The 14,918-nt window shown below is 41.4% G+C and overlaps 1 protein-coding gene across 1 annotated transcript in view; it reads right to left on the minus strand.

Moving 5' to 3' along the window:
• The window catches only part of LOC122563305 (peptidyl-prolyl cis-trans isomerase FKBP5-like), a 131,452-nt gene that overhangs the window by 34,542 nt on the left and 81,992 nt on the right, over positions 1-14,918 (minus strand). The window contains exon 4 of the mRNA XM_043717019.1: positions 10,102-10,222. Within this exon, the coding sequence (XP_043572954.1) occupies positions 10,102-10,222 (121 nt within the window). The remainder of the gene's footprint in view (positions 1-10,101; positions 10,223-14,918) is intronic.

Here is a 14,918-nt window from a genome sequence, read left to right on the forward strand (position 1 = left end):
CAGCCTTCGAATTAGAGGGGGTAAATTCAGAACAGAAATGCGGAGAGATTTCTTCAGCCAGAGAGTGGTGGGTCTGTGGAATTCATTGCCACAGAGTGCAGTGGAGGCTGGGACGCTAAATGTCTTCAAGGCAGAAATTGATAAATTCTTGATGTCACAAGGAATTAAGGGCTACGGGGAGAATGCGGGTAAGTGGAGTTGAAATGCCCATCAGCCATGATTGAATGGCGGAGTGGACTCGATGGGCTGAATGGCCTTACATCCACTCCTATGTCTTATGGTCTTATGGTCTTATTTGTATCACACAAGTGTCAGGTAATGATCATCTTCAATAAGAGAGAATCTAACCATTTCCCCTTGAAATCCAGTGTTATTGCCATCACTGAATCCCCCACTAACAACATCCTAGGGATCACTATTGACCAGAAGCTGAACTGGACCCGCCATATAAATACAATGGTGGCAAGAACATATCAGAAGCTATTTATTCTCCGGTGACTAACTCAGCACATGCCTAACTAAAGCCTGTCTATCATCTACAAGCTGCAAATAAGGAGTTTGTTGGAAATCTGTCGATTTGTTTGGATGGGTGCAGTTCACTAAGAGACAAGAAGCTAGATGTCATTGCAGAACAAAGCAGCCCATTGAAGTGACACCCTAACAGCCTAACAGCCACCACAAACATGGACTTGCTCTCACTCTGACACACAGTGGCAGCAGTGTGTACCATCTTCAAGATATACTGCAATAACTCACCAGTGTTCCTTCAACAGCAACAAACCCATGACCTCTACCATCCAGAAGGACAAGGGCAGCAGATACATGTGAAAACCATAGACTGCAAGTTCCCCTTCAAGCTACACAGCAGCCTGGTTTGGGGAGAAAAATCAGTGTTGTTTGGACAAATTCCTGAAACTCCATCAGTCTAGGTGTTCCTACACCCTATGGAATGTAAGAGGCAGTTCATCACCACCTCCAAGCTAACTCACCTCCCTAAGCAAATAAATAAAAGACCCTTTGACTGCTCAAAACTCCAAACACAAAATTATTATCTGCTCTTTAAAGATTGAATGCCCAGAGCAGAATCCATCACCCCTATGTATGGGTAACGTTATGCTACGGCTGTTAACTGTGACATACTGAGTTTAAACTCCACTTAATTACAACAACAATCAATCATGGCTCAGTAGGTAGTGCTTGACTCTCAGCTAGAAGGTCAAGGGTTAAGTTCAATGTCAGCACTCTAAGCTGACATTGCAATGCAGACTGACGGGAGTGCTGCATTGTCGGAGGTGCCATCTTTCAGACAAGATAAATAAAAGATTGCCGAGCTATTTATTTAATCGCTGTACACCATCGGCTATAAAGTTGGTAAGATGGCCTAAGATTCTGAAAGGTGCTATGTAAATGCAATTTTCCGTCATTAAAGTTTTCACCTGCTCTTGGCCCCCGGTTCCACTCCATCTGGCAGTGAATCAATAAGAATCCCAACCACCCATAAAGTTACCACTGTCACCAAAAGGAATGGCACTGTTGAGAAGCCAACCCTGTGGGTATGGGTGACACCATGAAGGAGGTGGTGAAAACATAGGGAGAGAGTCATAAACACTCGAGTGGTATTGAAAGCACGAGAGGCATAAGAAAAGTTCACAATCCCACTGTCTTCAGCAGCAAAATACCAACGCAGGCTGTAACTCTGGAATAGTAGCATTATTATTTATGGAATAAATATGGAACAGTCATTATTTTCAATAATTCCTTACATACAGAGTGAGCTGATTGGAGCATTTTAACTGTATTGTTGTAGGAAAGGTAATTAATTGCAATAAGCCTGGCAATGACCCTGTAGAACTGTGATGTACTTGCTGATCCACACAATGCCTCAGCCATTCCATACACATTTTCAAGAAAAAGGTTACAATATTTCAAAAGGGGCAGGGACAAAGGATGTAGATAGCACACTGGAGGTTTCTCCCCTCGCACCCTGTTCAAGGAGAGATTCTAAGTAGCTAACATTGCGAAGGAAAAACGTAGAACATAGCTTCTATTATTATGTGTTTTCATTTCCCCATCTTTGAGAGTTTGTTTAAGTTTTTGCCTTGAGGTACTTGTCCTGGCAAGAACATGCTGTACTTAGGAGATTGGCAGGGAGTTTGGACTGAAGTGCTTGAACAGAACATTCAGTACATTCTGACTCAGATCAGCCACTCCTGTAGCATAAGCAAAATACGATTCTTCAAAGAAATGGCAGGGCCCCTATATTACCTTCTATTGTTAATATTCTTTAATCTCATTTCAAAGCCAATCCTTTATTAATTTCATAGCAGAGATTCATGTTCTTGAAGTACAGCTAGAGTTGTATTGCTATCCTCTAGGCTTAAAAAGAGAATCGTTCCTTTCATAATATGTGGATATTTAATTAAACACAGCCATCCAATCAGTGCAAGGTGCAAGTTGCACATCACTTATTGTGTGCCATATGAGCCTTGGGCTAGATATTCACCCAACAGCAGAAATGTGTGTTGATATGTATCTTCAATGTGATAAAACAACTCCAATTGTTTCACAATCTGATTATCAAACAAAATTGGGTACTGAGCCACACAAGGAGCCACACATTAGGTCAGATGATAAAAGATGTGGCAGGACATATACAATTGAAAGTAGGGCCCAGGGAAGTGTTGCCGAACAATGGACCTATGAATGCAAGTGTGCATTTCCTTGAAAGTGAGAGTTGCAGGTAGACAGGGTGGTGATGAAAGTGTTTGGCACATTTTCCTTCATTAGTCAGAACATTGAGTATTGGAGTTGGAATGTCAAGTTGCGGCTGGACAGGGCTTGTTGAGGCTACTCTTAGAATACTGCATTCAGTTCTGGTCGCTCTTCTATAGGAAGGATGTTGTTAAACTTGACAGAGTGCAGAAAGGACATATAAGGATGTTGCCGGGGTTGGAGAATTTGAGCTGTAGGGAGAGGCTGAATAGGCTGGGGCTATTTTCCCTGGAGCATCGGAGGTTGAGGGGTGACCTTATAGAGGCTTATAAAAACATGAGGGGCATGGATAGGGTGACTAGCCAAAGTCTTTTTTCCGAGGGTGGTGAATTCCAAAACTAGAGGGCATTGTTTAAAATGAGAGGGGAAAGAGTTAAAAAAGGACCTAAGGGTCAACTTTTCCATGCAGAGATTGTTGCGTGTATGGAATGAGATGCTAGAGGAAGGAGTGGGGGCTGGTACAATTATGACATTTACAAGGCATCTGGGTGGGTATATGGATAGCCTCATTCCTGATGAAGGGCTTATGCCTGAAACTTCAGTTCTCCTGCTCCTTGGATGCTGCCTGACTGGCTGTGCTTTTCCAGCACAACACTCTTTGAGTCTTGGTAAATGGATAGGAAGGGTTTGGAGGGATAGGGCCCAAATGTTGGCAAACAGGACAAGGCCAGATTGGGATATGTTGGTGCAGATGAGTTGGACCAAAGTGTATGTATGACTTTATAACTCTATGACTATGACTCTGTGTTTCTGGATTAGTGGTGCTGGAAGAGCACAGCAGTTCAGGCAGCATCCAAGGAGCTTCAAAATTGACATTTCGGGCAAAATGATCAGGAATCATCAAAGCAATAGGTTTCATGGAAAGTCTTCAAAAGAGTAAGAGAAGCAGAGGCTTAGGAAAGAAATTCCAGCATTTAGGACCTCAGCAGCTGAAGTTACAGCCACTGAAGATTAAGTGAATATAATGGTGGAAGCTTCAGAGACCAGAATTAGAGAAGCTGCTTTCTCAGTGACTTTCTCTCTATCATTAGTCAGAAATAGAGATATTCACTGATGCCCACAAAATGCTCAAAACCATTCACAACTCCTCAGTTACTGAAGCACGAGTGTCACACAATGATTATCTCCAACAAGAGAGAATCCAACCTTCCCCTCTTGACATGCAATGGCACTATCATTGCAAAATCTGCCACTAAGAACATCCTGTGGGCTACCACTGACCAGAAACTGAGCTGGCTGAGCCACATATAAATACTGTGGCTACAACAAAATAATCAGAGGCTGGGAATCCTATGGTGAGTAACTCACCTTCATGTTCCCCAAAGCCTGTCCACTTTTTAAAAGGCACAAATTGAGAGTGTGATGGAATACTCTCCATTCGCCTGGATGAGTGCAGCTCCAACAACACTCAAGAATGTCAAAATCACCCAGGACAAAGCAGCCCGCTTGATTGGCATCTGATCCATTACTTTCAACATTCACTGTCTCTATCATTGACATTCAGTGGCAGCAGTGGGTACAGTCTACAAGATGCACTGTAGCAAGATCCAAGGCACCTTGGAAAATATCACCTCAACATGAAACCATGAACACCTAGAAATTCACAGATAACAGATGCAGAGGAGGACTATCATCTGCATGTTCACTTCTAAGTTGGAACTATATGATAGTTCTTCACTGTTGCTGAATCGAAGCCTGCTTGCTAATAGCCTGTGTGTCTGCTTACACACTCATGAACAGCAGTGGTTCAAGAAGGTGACTCAACATGACCATCTTAGGGGCAATTATGGATGGTCAGTAAATGCAGGCCTAGCCAGCAATGCTCATATCCCATGAAAGATTAAAAACACTCAAAAGTGTTAAAGGACTGCAGATCTGGAGAAGGTTACAAAGCAGGAACAGTGAATTACTTGAACGTAAGGATGAGAATTTTAAAATTGGGTTGTTGCTTTTGAGAGCCAGTGTAGGTTATTGAACACAGGAATGATGTATGAATGGGACTTGATGTAGTTTAGGAGACTGGCAACAGAGTTCTGGATTACTACAAGTCACGGAACATTGGAACATGGGACATAGGGACACGAATAGGACTTTCAAGTGTACTCCACTAAACAACAAGAAACTGGCCAATCTATTTGAGTTCTCAACCCCAATTCCTTGTTTGCCCCTTATAACAGGTCACTCCTTTGTCTATCAAAAACCTATGTAAGCCTTGAATAAATTCACTGACTCATCTCTCACCATTTTCTAGGGAATAGAATTCTGTAGACCAAAAGAAAAAAAATTCTTCTCATCTTCACCTTAAAAGGGAAATCTCTAACTTTTTAATTTGTCACCTGTTTCTAGTCTCTTCTACATGAGGAAACATCCTCTCACAACCTACCCTGACAAGTCTCCTCAGAAATTTTATGCTTCAATAAAAACTCCTCACATTCTTCCAAACTCCAGTAACTGAAAACCTAACTTGGTCAACTTTGCTTCACAAAAGAAGTCCTTCATTTTAGGATTTAGATAACTGAATCTTCTCAGAATTGCTTCTAAAGCAATTATATCCTTCTTCAAAAAAGGCCCAAACTCTACATAGTACACCAGATGTGGTCACACCAAGGCCCTGGACAGTTGCAGAAAAACATTCTTACTTTGAATTCCATTCCCTTATAATAAATATCAAGATTCCATTTGCCTTCCTCATCACTTGCTGCACCTGCAAAGTAGCATTTCTTATTTCTTGTTCCAGGATATCCAGATCCCTCTGTACCATTGAGTTTTGGTAATCTTTCTCCATTTAAATAGCTTCCTAATTCTCCTGCCAGTGTTGATAGGTTTGCATTTCCCACATTGTATACCATCTGCCTTTTTTCCTTACTCAACCTATATCCCTTTGCAGTTTCTACCTCATCTTGACACTTACTTTTGTATATATCTCACTGTCACCAGCAAGCTTAGCTACTATTCATCTGGTCACTTTATCCAAGTCATTGAAATATATCGTGCATAGTTGTCCCTGCATTGATCCCTTTGGCAATCCATTGGTTACAGCTTGCTAACACAAAATGTTTCATTTATCTCTACTCTCCGCTTCCCAATGGTTAACCAGTCCTTTATTAGGGCCTCATTAGATTCAAAACATTAATTCAGTTTTCTCTCCACAGATGATGCCAGACCTGTTGAGTTTCTCCACTACTTTCTGTCTCTGGTTCTGATTTACAGCATCCACAGTTCTTTGTTTTACTTCATCCATGATAATATATTACCCACCCACCCGAACCATGTGCCCTTAATTTATGTACTAGCCTTTGATGGTGTCTCCTAAACAAAAAAACTTTTTAAAAATCTAAACGCATTATGTCTACAGGTCCACTTAACCTGTCTTATTTGTCGCTTTCTCCAAGAACTCTCATAAATTATTCAGACACGATTCACAAAGCCATGTTAACTCTGCCAGATCCCACTATGGTTTTCTTAGTATCATGTTAAACACCCCTTATTAATGAATTCTTACAATTTCTTTATGCAAGATGTTAGGCCAACAGGCATGTAGTTTCTGTCTCCCTCCTTTCTTGAAGAAATATGTTACATTTGTTGCTTTACAATCAGCTAGGACCATTCCAAAACACTAGTAATTTTAGAGGATGATCATTGCGATTATCTAGGTCATCATTTCTTTTAAGATCCTAAGATGCAGCCACTCACGTCTATAATTATTAAAACTTTCCCAGCACTGTTTCACTGATGATGGTCATTGTTTTCACTGTCCCCCTCATTTTTGCCTCCTGATTTTTAAGTTTCTTTGGAATGTTTTAAAATTGTCTGCAGTGAAGACACTAAGAAAATATATGCTGTCAATTCCTGTTTTTCAATTTTTAGTTCTACCAGACTTATTCTCCAGTTTTCCTTTTTAAATACTTGTACAAGTGGCTACTATGCGTTTATATTTTCATCTAGCTTTGTTTCATACTATAGTTTATCCCCCCTTTTTAAAGTCAGTTTTTGCAGTTCTTAAAATCCATCTAATTTTCTAACCCATCACTAATCTTTGCAGAATTGCAAATCTTTCTTTCACTTTGATATTATTCTTAATTCTCTCCTTTTTATGATGTTTCTTTCTTAAAGAGTCCTTCTTTCCCTCTGGGTTAGATCTTTATTACATTTATTAAATTATTATTAAACAAAATTAATTATCATTAAGCTACTATTAAATGAATTATTAAACATCTCTTTAAATTTCTGCCACTGTATCTCTACTGAATTACATCTTAACTCTTTTCCCAGTTCACTTTAACTATCTGTTTTCATACCTTTACAAATACCTTTAATCAGGTTTAAAACAAATCCTAATCCACATTTCTCGACTTCAAACTGAATATAAAATTCTATCACATTATGACCATTGTCACCTAAAGGCGCCTTTACTATAGTGCTGTTGATTAATCCTGTTTCATTATACATTTTGAGATTTAGAATAGCTTACTCCTTGGTTAATTCAAGAACATGTTGGTCTAAGCAACTGTTCTGAATATATTGTATGAACAAATTTTCCAGGTTACTATTGCTAATCTGATTCACCCAAACTAAAATCATCCATGATTATTATTGTAGCATTGTTACATACTCCATCAATTTCTTCTTGCATTATAAATATTATTATGTAACTCAGAAACTTGAGTATTTCTTCCCAAAATAATTATACATGTGGCTCCATTGAGCTAAGGTCATCTCTCAACATGACACTAATGTCATGCTTAGTTACCTACAAACCTACCTCACCATCTTTTCTTAGCATTCTGTAATTCTGAAACATCATAATCTCTTTAGTGTTCAGGTTCCAATCTTGCTCACTTTGTAGCCATGTTTCCTTAAAGGCTATCAGGTCATACATAGTTGTTTCTATCTGTGCTCGCAATTTTCCCATTTTGTTATGGATGCTGTTCACATTTGGAGAGAGAGCCATTTTTGTTATCTCAGGCTTTATGTGCTAGTAAACTGTTACATTTAGAGGTACTCTGAATCTTTCTGCTCCATTCTGGTTATCATTACCCAGATTACTACCATGCTCAACTATCTTGTGAAATTGAATATCTCTCCCCCAACGTGATCCCTTTCCTTTCCTGTTTAATTTAAAATCCTCCTTTACTGCCTAAACCCTGGCATCATGCAGGCTGCACAGCTGTTCTGGACTTTGGCTCTTGGTTACAGAGGACTGTGTCTATTCCCTGACTATATTGTTCTCAATTACCCCTACATTCTTAATCAGTCTCCTCAACTGAATGACTGCAGTGCAATAGTCAGTTCGGACATCATCTTGCAGCCTCCAAACAAGCTCAAGAACTTTGATCCTATTGGAGAATTGGAAGGTTTGAGGCTTCATCATTTTTAAATGTTGGCCCCCTAATCTGTCTCATTCATAAAAACACCTCCCTGTTGACCACTGACCTCATTCTGGAGGGTGTGACTGCCTTCTGGAACAAAGCACCTTGGTACCATTCTCCCCCACTGATGTGTCACAGTGTCTATAGCTGAGTCTGCAGCGCATTGACACTGAGCTGAAGTTCCTTGAGCTGCAAACATGTTTGCCTCCAATTGCACTGGTGTCCACCACCTCTCACATACAACAGCTGCAACACATCACATGCGCTGCCATCTTTATTGGATTAGTTTATTTATTTTTCCTAGTTAATTTATATTTAATTAACCCAATACCACTGGTAAACATTAATATCATTAATGAACCTACTGTATTATAAAAAGCTTATTAATAAATTATCTGAGTTTTGAAGATATTTATTCAACAAACATTAAAACAAACCAAACTGAAATTCCCTACTTTAGATAAAAGAAAAAAGCAAAATGCTCAACCCATCCATCTCTTAACTTCTCTGTTATTGCATGGCACTTCCATTTTAATTGGAACACTCTGAACCTAGAAACTTGACCACCCAGCTCTCACAGAATCCCTACAATGCAGAGACAGGCCATTCAGCCTACTGAGTCTGCACCAACCTCCGAAGAGCATCCCACCCAGATCCAATCTCCTACACCCTACACTATAACCGTGCATTTTGCATGACTAATACACCTAGCCTGCACGTCCTTGAACATCAAAGGGCAATTTAGCATGGCCAATCCACCTAACCTGCACATCTTTAGAGTGTGGGAGAAAGCCAGAGCAAACCCGCTCAGACACGGGAAAAATGTGCAAACTTCACACAATCACCCGAGGCTGGAATCGAACCCGGGTCCCTGGTCCTGTGAGGCAGCACTGCTGACCACTGAGCCACTGTACCTCTCATCAGCATTGCTAAATTATCCTCTATATCTGGGAAGCAATTATGTTTTCTACAGCTACTGGAAGCTGGAAAATGATAGATATGTGGGAGAATACCTAGAGTGTATTGGAATTCCAAGCTTGAAACTAACGAGAGAATGAATGAGGATTTCAGTAGTGAATAAACTGAGAAACAGTGGAATTTTCCAGTTTGCAGAGTAAATCTGCAAAAAGACATGATTAATGGGGAGAAACAGTTTCCCTGTAAAGCTCTGAAAGCTCGCAACATTTGCCGGTGCCAAGATCCTGTAACATCTAGTTTGCATTATACATTTAATCCTCATTAATCTAAATGCCAATGGATCATAATACGCGATGCTTAATTCTTATTAATATACTTTCCATAGAATCATTCTATTCTTAATTACCATAAAATGATAATTAACAAATCCATTACATATTAGTTTTTCTCCTCACTTTCCTTCAGAACTATTACTTATATGGGTTGTTAAGAAATCTGTGTTCTGTTATTGAATGCTGTATTCTGTACAGTTTGTGATACTGTAATTGATTAATTTGTTTAATAATTAATAATTGATTGTCTGATTACCAATTGAGCTAAATATGACAAAAATACTGTAGTGAACTTGAAAATCCCTCAAGTAAATACTAAATACTCCAGCAATAGGGAAAATAAGACAAGCACAGGATGGGCATAATATGAAGTTAGTATAACAGTGTAAAGGCACCTACACATCAGTAACAGGAGATGTGTATTTCAGTTTGCATTTCAGATTTCCAGCACTTGCAATATTCCGTTTTGTTACTATTTCTGTTATTATCCTTCTTATTATCTCTTTATGCTTTAGAACTTGGCTGATGGGAATAATGCATAAGAATTGGCTGTTGCATGCAAATCTAAAATAGTGATGAGTTTTGTGCACGGGTTTGCGAATCATTCTGGTTTCCATACGCCAAATACATGGTCCACTGACGGAGGGGAGAGAAACATACATTAAAATCTGATCACTTCCTTACAGGTTACCTGGTGAATGAGTTCATACCTTCAACAGTGGCTCCTTCGTTAGGGGTGGAAAACCCCTGCCCTTTCTTCTTAATCCTACGAATGATGCCTCCATCTTCACACTCTGTTAAATCCTCGCCTTTGAAGTCTAAGAGTTCAACCTGAAACAATAAAAATCTTTGTTAGAAATGCAACAAAGCTGGCCATGGGTCAAGGGCATTATACAATAAGCTTAATATCTGGATGCAAGAACTAAACAAAACTTCAATTTATATTGCGATCTGAAGAAATACAGTAAAATCAATGTGACAAATATAAGCAAGGATACAAACCATCCTGAGACAGCATCTAGCAAGGTTCATGCAACCATCAGTTCCTCTTCCCCCACATCACTGCTTCTGTGCTCAGGTTTCAAAACATCTCCAGGCCAATGAGTAAATTTATGAGCACACAGGTATGTAAAGGACAGGGACCAATTAGTTATCCTATCAGTCATGTCCTCCAGTTTCAGAGTGTAACCACGCCCCAGTAAGAGGCACAACAGACAAAGGAAAAAAGAAAAGGTCATTTAGGAAAGAAATTCTCATCGACTTCTGGAAAGGCTCAACAAAGCTCCAAAAGAGCAGGGTAGTTAAGGGAGACAGTTCCCAATCCCAGCTTTTTATATAAATAGCCAAATTGATGAGCATGCTCCCATTTGAATGCCTTGTTTGCAGCAAGTCTGGTGAGTCAGTGGTGGGTTGTAATGACATTGGACTGGCAACCCAGAGGCCCTGGCTAATGCAGAAGCACAAATCCCATCAAAAATTCAATTAACAAGACAGGGAAGTGAAAGCTGGATTCAGTATTGCTAAGCATGAAACTGTCGTCAGTTATTACAAAAAGGCCAGCTGGTTCTTCATTGCCCTGGAGGGAGAGAAATCTGCCAGCCTTACCTGGTCTGGCCTACCTGTGATTTCAAATTCACAGCAATAGACTCTTAACTGGCCTAGCAAGCTCCTGACAATGGAGGAACACTGCAGAAAACTACAAAACTGAGGGTATTGGGAGTCTGAGTCCATGAATCACAAAACGCTAGCATCTAAATTCAGCAGGTAACAGGGAAGACAAATGGAATGTTGGTTTTATTTCAAAGGGACTAGGTTATAAAATTTGGGAGGTTTGGCTAGAATGATACAAGTCACTAGTCAGACCACAGCTGGGATACTGACAGCAGTTTTGGGCCACTTATCTATGGAAAGATAAATTAACATTAGAGACAGGTCAAAGAAGATTCACTGGATTGATACCTGAAGAGAGATTGAATATATTGGGCCTGTACTCATTGTAATATAGAGGAATGAGAGGCGTCCTTATTGAAACATAAGATTCTTAGGGGACTTGACAGGGTACGGAAGAAAAAATTGTTTCCCTTGTGGGAGAGTCTAGGACCAGAGGGCATAATCTCAGAATCAGGGATTGCTCATTTAAGATAGAGATGTGGAGGAATTTCTTCCCTCAAAGAATTTCTTCTCTCTGTGGAATTCTTAAAAGGGTTTTCAAGGCTGGGACATTAAGCATTCAAAGCTTAGATAGACAGATTTTTAATCTGTAAGGGAATCAAGGGTTATGGGGAAAAGGCAGGAAAATAAAGTTAGAAAGCAATGATTTCATTGAATGGTTGGGCAAACTTGATGGGCTGAATGGCCTACTTCTACTTCCCTGTCTTCTGATCTTGCAGCATATGTGCACACCCTGCTTCATTTTGTTTTGAGAAATTAGGAATGGCGCTGAACACTGGGCAATCATCAGCAAATATTCCTATTTCTGATCTTATGATGGGGGGATATTTCTTTTAATTTTCCACTTTGACAGGTAAATGCGAGTATCCTAGCTTTGGTGGAATTGCTTGGTTAGGGCCATTAGTCTTTAGCACTGCAGTCAGGGTGTGCTGGGGACCCAGAACCTTTGTGTCATCCACAAACCTGCAAATGGTTTCCATTACACCTCCATCCAGATCATTAATAAAGATAATGGCAATGGGAGATACCACTAGTATTGACTCAGTTTCTCTCCAAACCAAGAGGACTATCCAGGAAGCTTCCAAACATATGAATCATGGTCTTTCAAAGATTGGCCTCAATTCATCGATGAGCAGCTTACATGAAAAGTCATCAGAGCCAGCAACCAGAGATCTCTTTTTCTAACTGCAATAAAGGGATCAATTTTCACTTCACGTGAGTTTTGGTGAAGGAATTGAGAACAAGGCTAATGTGGAATCTGCCTGCTGGCCTACGTTCTGTGATCTGTGCTATTTAATCTCATTGAAGAGCAGCAAGTCTATGTCCCATCTGGAAAGTTAGAGTGTCAGTTAGCCCTTAGTTGCACAACCTCTGAGGGAGAGTTACACAGGGCACAAATGAGAGCACTGTGTACTGTGTAGGATTGGTCAGCTAATTTATTAGATTAGATTACAGTGTGGAAACAGGCCCTTCGGCCCAACAAGTCCACACCGACCCGCCGAAGCGCAACCCACCCATACCCCTACATTTACCCCTTACCTAACACTACGGGCAATTTAGCATGGCCAATTCACCTGACCTGCACATCTTTGGACTGTGGGAGGAAACCGGAGCAAACTCACACAGACACAGGGAGAACATGCAAACTCCACACAGTCAGTCGCCTGAGGCGGGAATTGAACCCGGGTCGCTGGCGCTTTGAGGCAACAGTGCTAACTACTGTGCCACCGTGCCGCCCTGAATGATATGGAATGATATAAATGTGTTGGAAACAATTTCAAGAAAGTTTCTCAGACTATTGGGATTGGGATTAGATTAGATTCCCGACAGTATGGAAACAGGCTGTTCAGTCCAATAATTCTGCACCGACCCTCCAAAGAGTAACCCACCCAGAAACATTCCCCATATTTACTCCTGACTAATGCACCTAACACTGTGGGCGAATTAGCATGGCCAATTCACCTGACCTGCACATCTTTGGACTCTGGGAGGAAACCGGAGCACCCGGAGGAAACCCATACAGACACAGGGAGAATGTGCAAACTCCACACAGACAGGAATCGAACCCAGGTCCCTGGCGCTGTGAGGCAGCAGTGCGAACAACTGAGCCACTGTGACAGATGGCTGTCTCATGTTGAGAGGTTGAATAGGTTAGATCTGTAACTGCTGGAGTTTCAAAAGGTGGTTTGTTTAAAACATATACGGCTGAATCTTACATTTTTTTCTGGCTAAGTCTATGCTGCACCAAGCTTTCTGGAGGGCTTTCTGCCATAATGCCTAGCGAGCTTTCATATTATACCTCACCTAACTTTCTCTGCCCCCGATGTCCCTCATGTCCAAATTGAGCTCCACCTTACCATGCACAATTCCCAGAACAACTTATCACTTAGCAGATAGCTGCCAATTACCAGCATCCTTTGTGCCCATGCCATCTTTAACAAGCCACAGTGTGCCTGGATAAACACTAACATTCCGAAGCTGCCCTGCTCAGACACGGACAGAACCTGAAATGTCGGAAAGAGAAAATGGTACCGCGATTCTCTGACAGGTACCTGGGGATCCTGATGCACGGGACAATGCAGAGGAGAGCTGTCCCCTTCCCTGAGCACTGGCAGAGGATGTCATGACACCAGATCCCTGTAAACTAGTCCATGATCACTACTCACATCAGTACTGTCTCCACTGTCTGGAGGAGCAGCCAATAGTGCTGCAAGGAAATCACATGCTTTCTCCACTGCACCAAGGTAAGTGCTACACTCCTCTCTCTGTTACCTCACACTCACTCGATCTCTGCTCTAGCACCTACCTCCTACCCAGGCTTATACTCTGTCACTCTCACAAATGCCTGAAACACCTTTCATCACTCCTTCGTTCCATGCTACATTGGTTCACCTCATCACCTTTCACCCATCTCCACCAGCAGAAACGGCCATGTCACCCACTTTCACCTCACTCAATCCCTCCCTTTCTCTTAGTGTAGGAGAATTTATCCTATAACAAGACAGAGCAAGCCAGTGGAGGGTTGCCAGACATTAGGCTCCTCACAGTCTATGAGCTCTTTTCATTGCAGGAGAAGACTTGGACCACTCCTGTGACATCCATGCTGCTGACAAGGGACATCCATGCCCCACCAACCAAGGAAGGACCATTCTTAATTCTACTACAACTTTTACAGTAACCCCACTGTAAATCTCATCCATTGTATACAAGAAGCCTTTCTTCCAAATCTCTTGCAGGTACTGCCAACGACTCTACAGAGAAACACTCAGAAGCTACCTCTTTGACCTCTGAGCACAAGAGTACAAGAGGATCCTGTTGCCCTAGACCAGCTCAAACACTGGCACTTTGTAGTGATTGGAGCAAGGTCAGCCAGGTGGACTTCATGGAATATGAGTTCCCTGACTGGGGCTGTTAATCTAGCCCAATCAGGGCATCCTGGCCAACAGGTAATTAACAGGAGTGTCTGTTCACCCTAGGAACTGGCTCTGAGCGAGCTGGACCAGTGTCAAGTACTATACATGTAAATACAGGGAATTCCGGCCTGTGTGGAATTATTTCACACACAGTGGGAACATTAGTTGTGGAGAGCATAGGAGCCACAATCTGGTGATTACTTCAATGCGACAACTACTTGACTGGTCAAAGAAGAAAAAACCCATTTAGCACAGTCACAAGGTTACTGGACTAGTCGTTCGTTAGTTTAAAAATGTGTTGCTGGAAAAGCGCAGCAGGTCAGGCAGCATCCAAGGAGAAGGAGAATCGACGTTTCGGGCATAAGCCCTTCTTCAGGAATGAGGAGGGTGTGCTAAGCAGGCTAAGATATAAGGTAGGGAGGAGGGACTTGGGGGAGGGGCGT

Source organism: Chiloscyllium plagiosum, chromosome 26 (genome assembly GCF_004010195.1).
Source record: "Chiloscyllium plagiosum isolate BGI_BamShark_2017 chromosome 26, ASM401019v2, whole genome shotgun sequence".
Classification (NCBI taxonomy): domain Eukaryota; kingdom Metazoa; phylum Chordata; class Chondrichthyes; order Orectolobiformes; family Hemiscylliidae; genus Chiloscyllium; species Chiloscyllium plagiosum.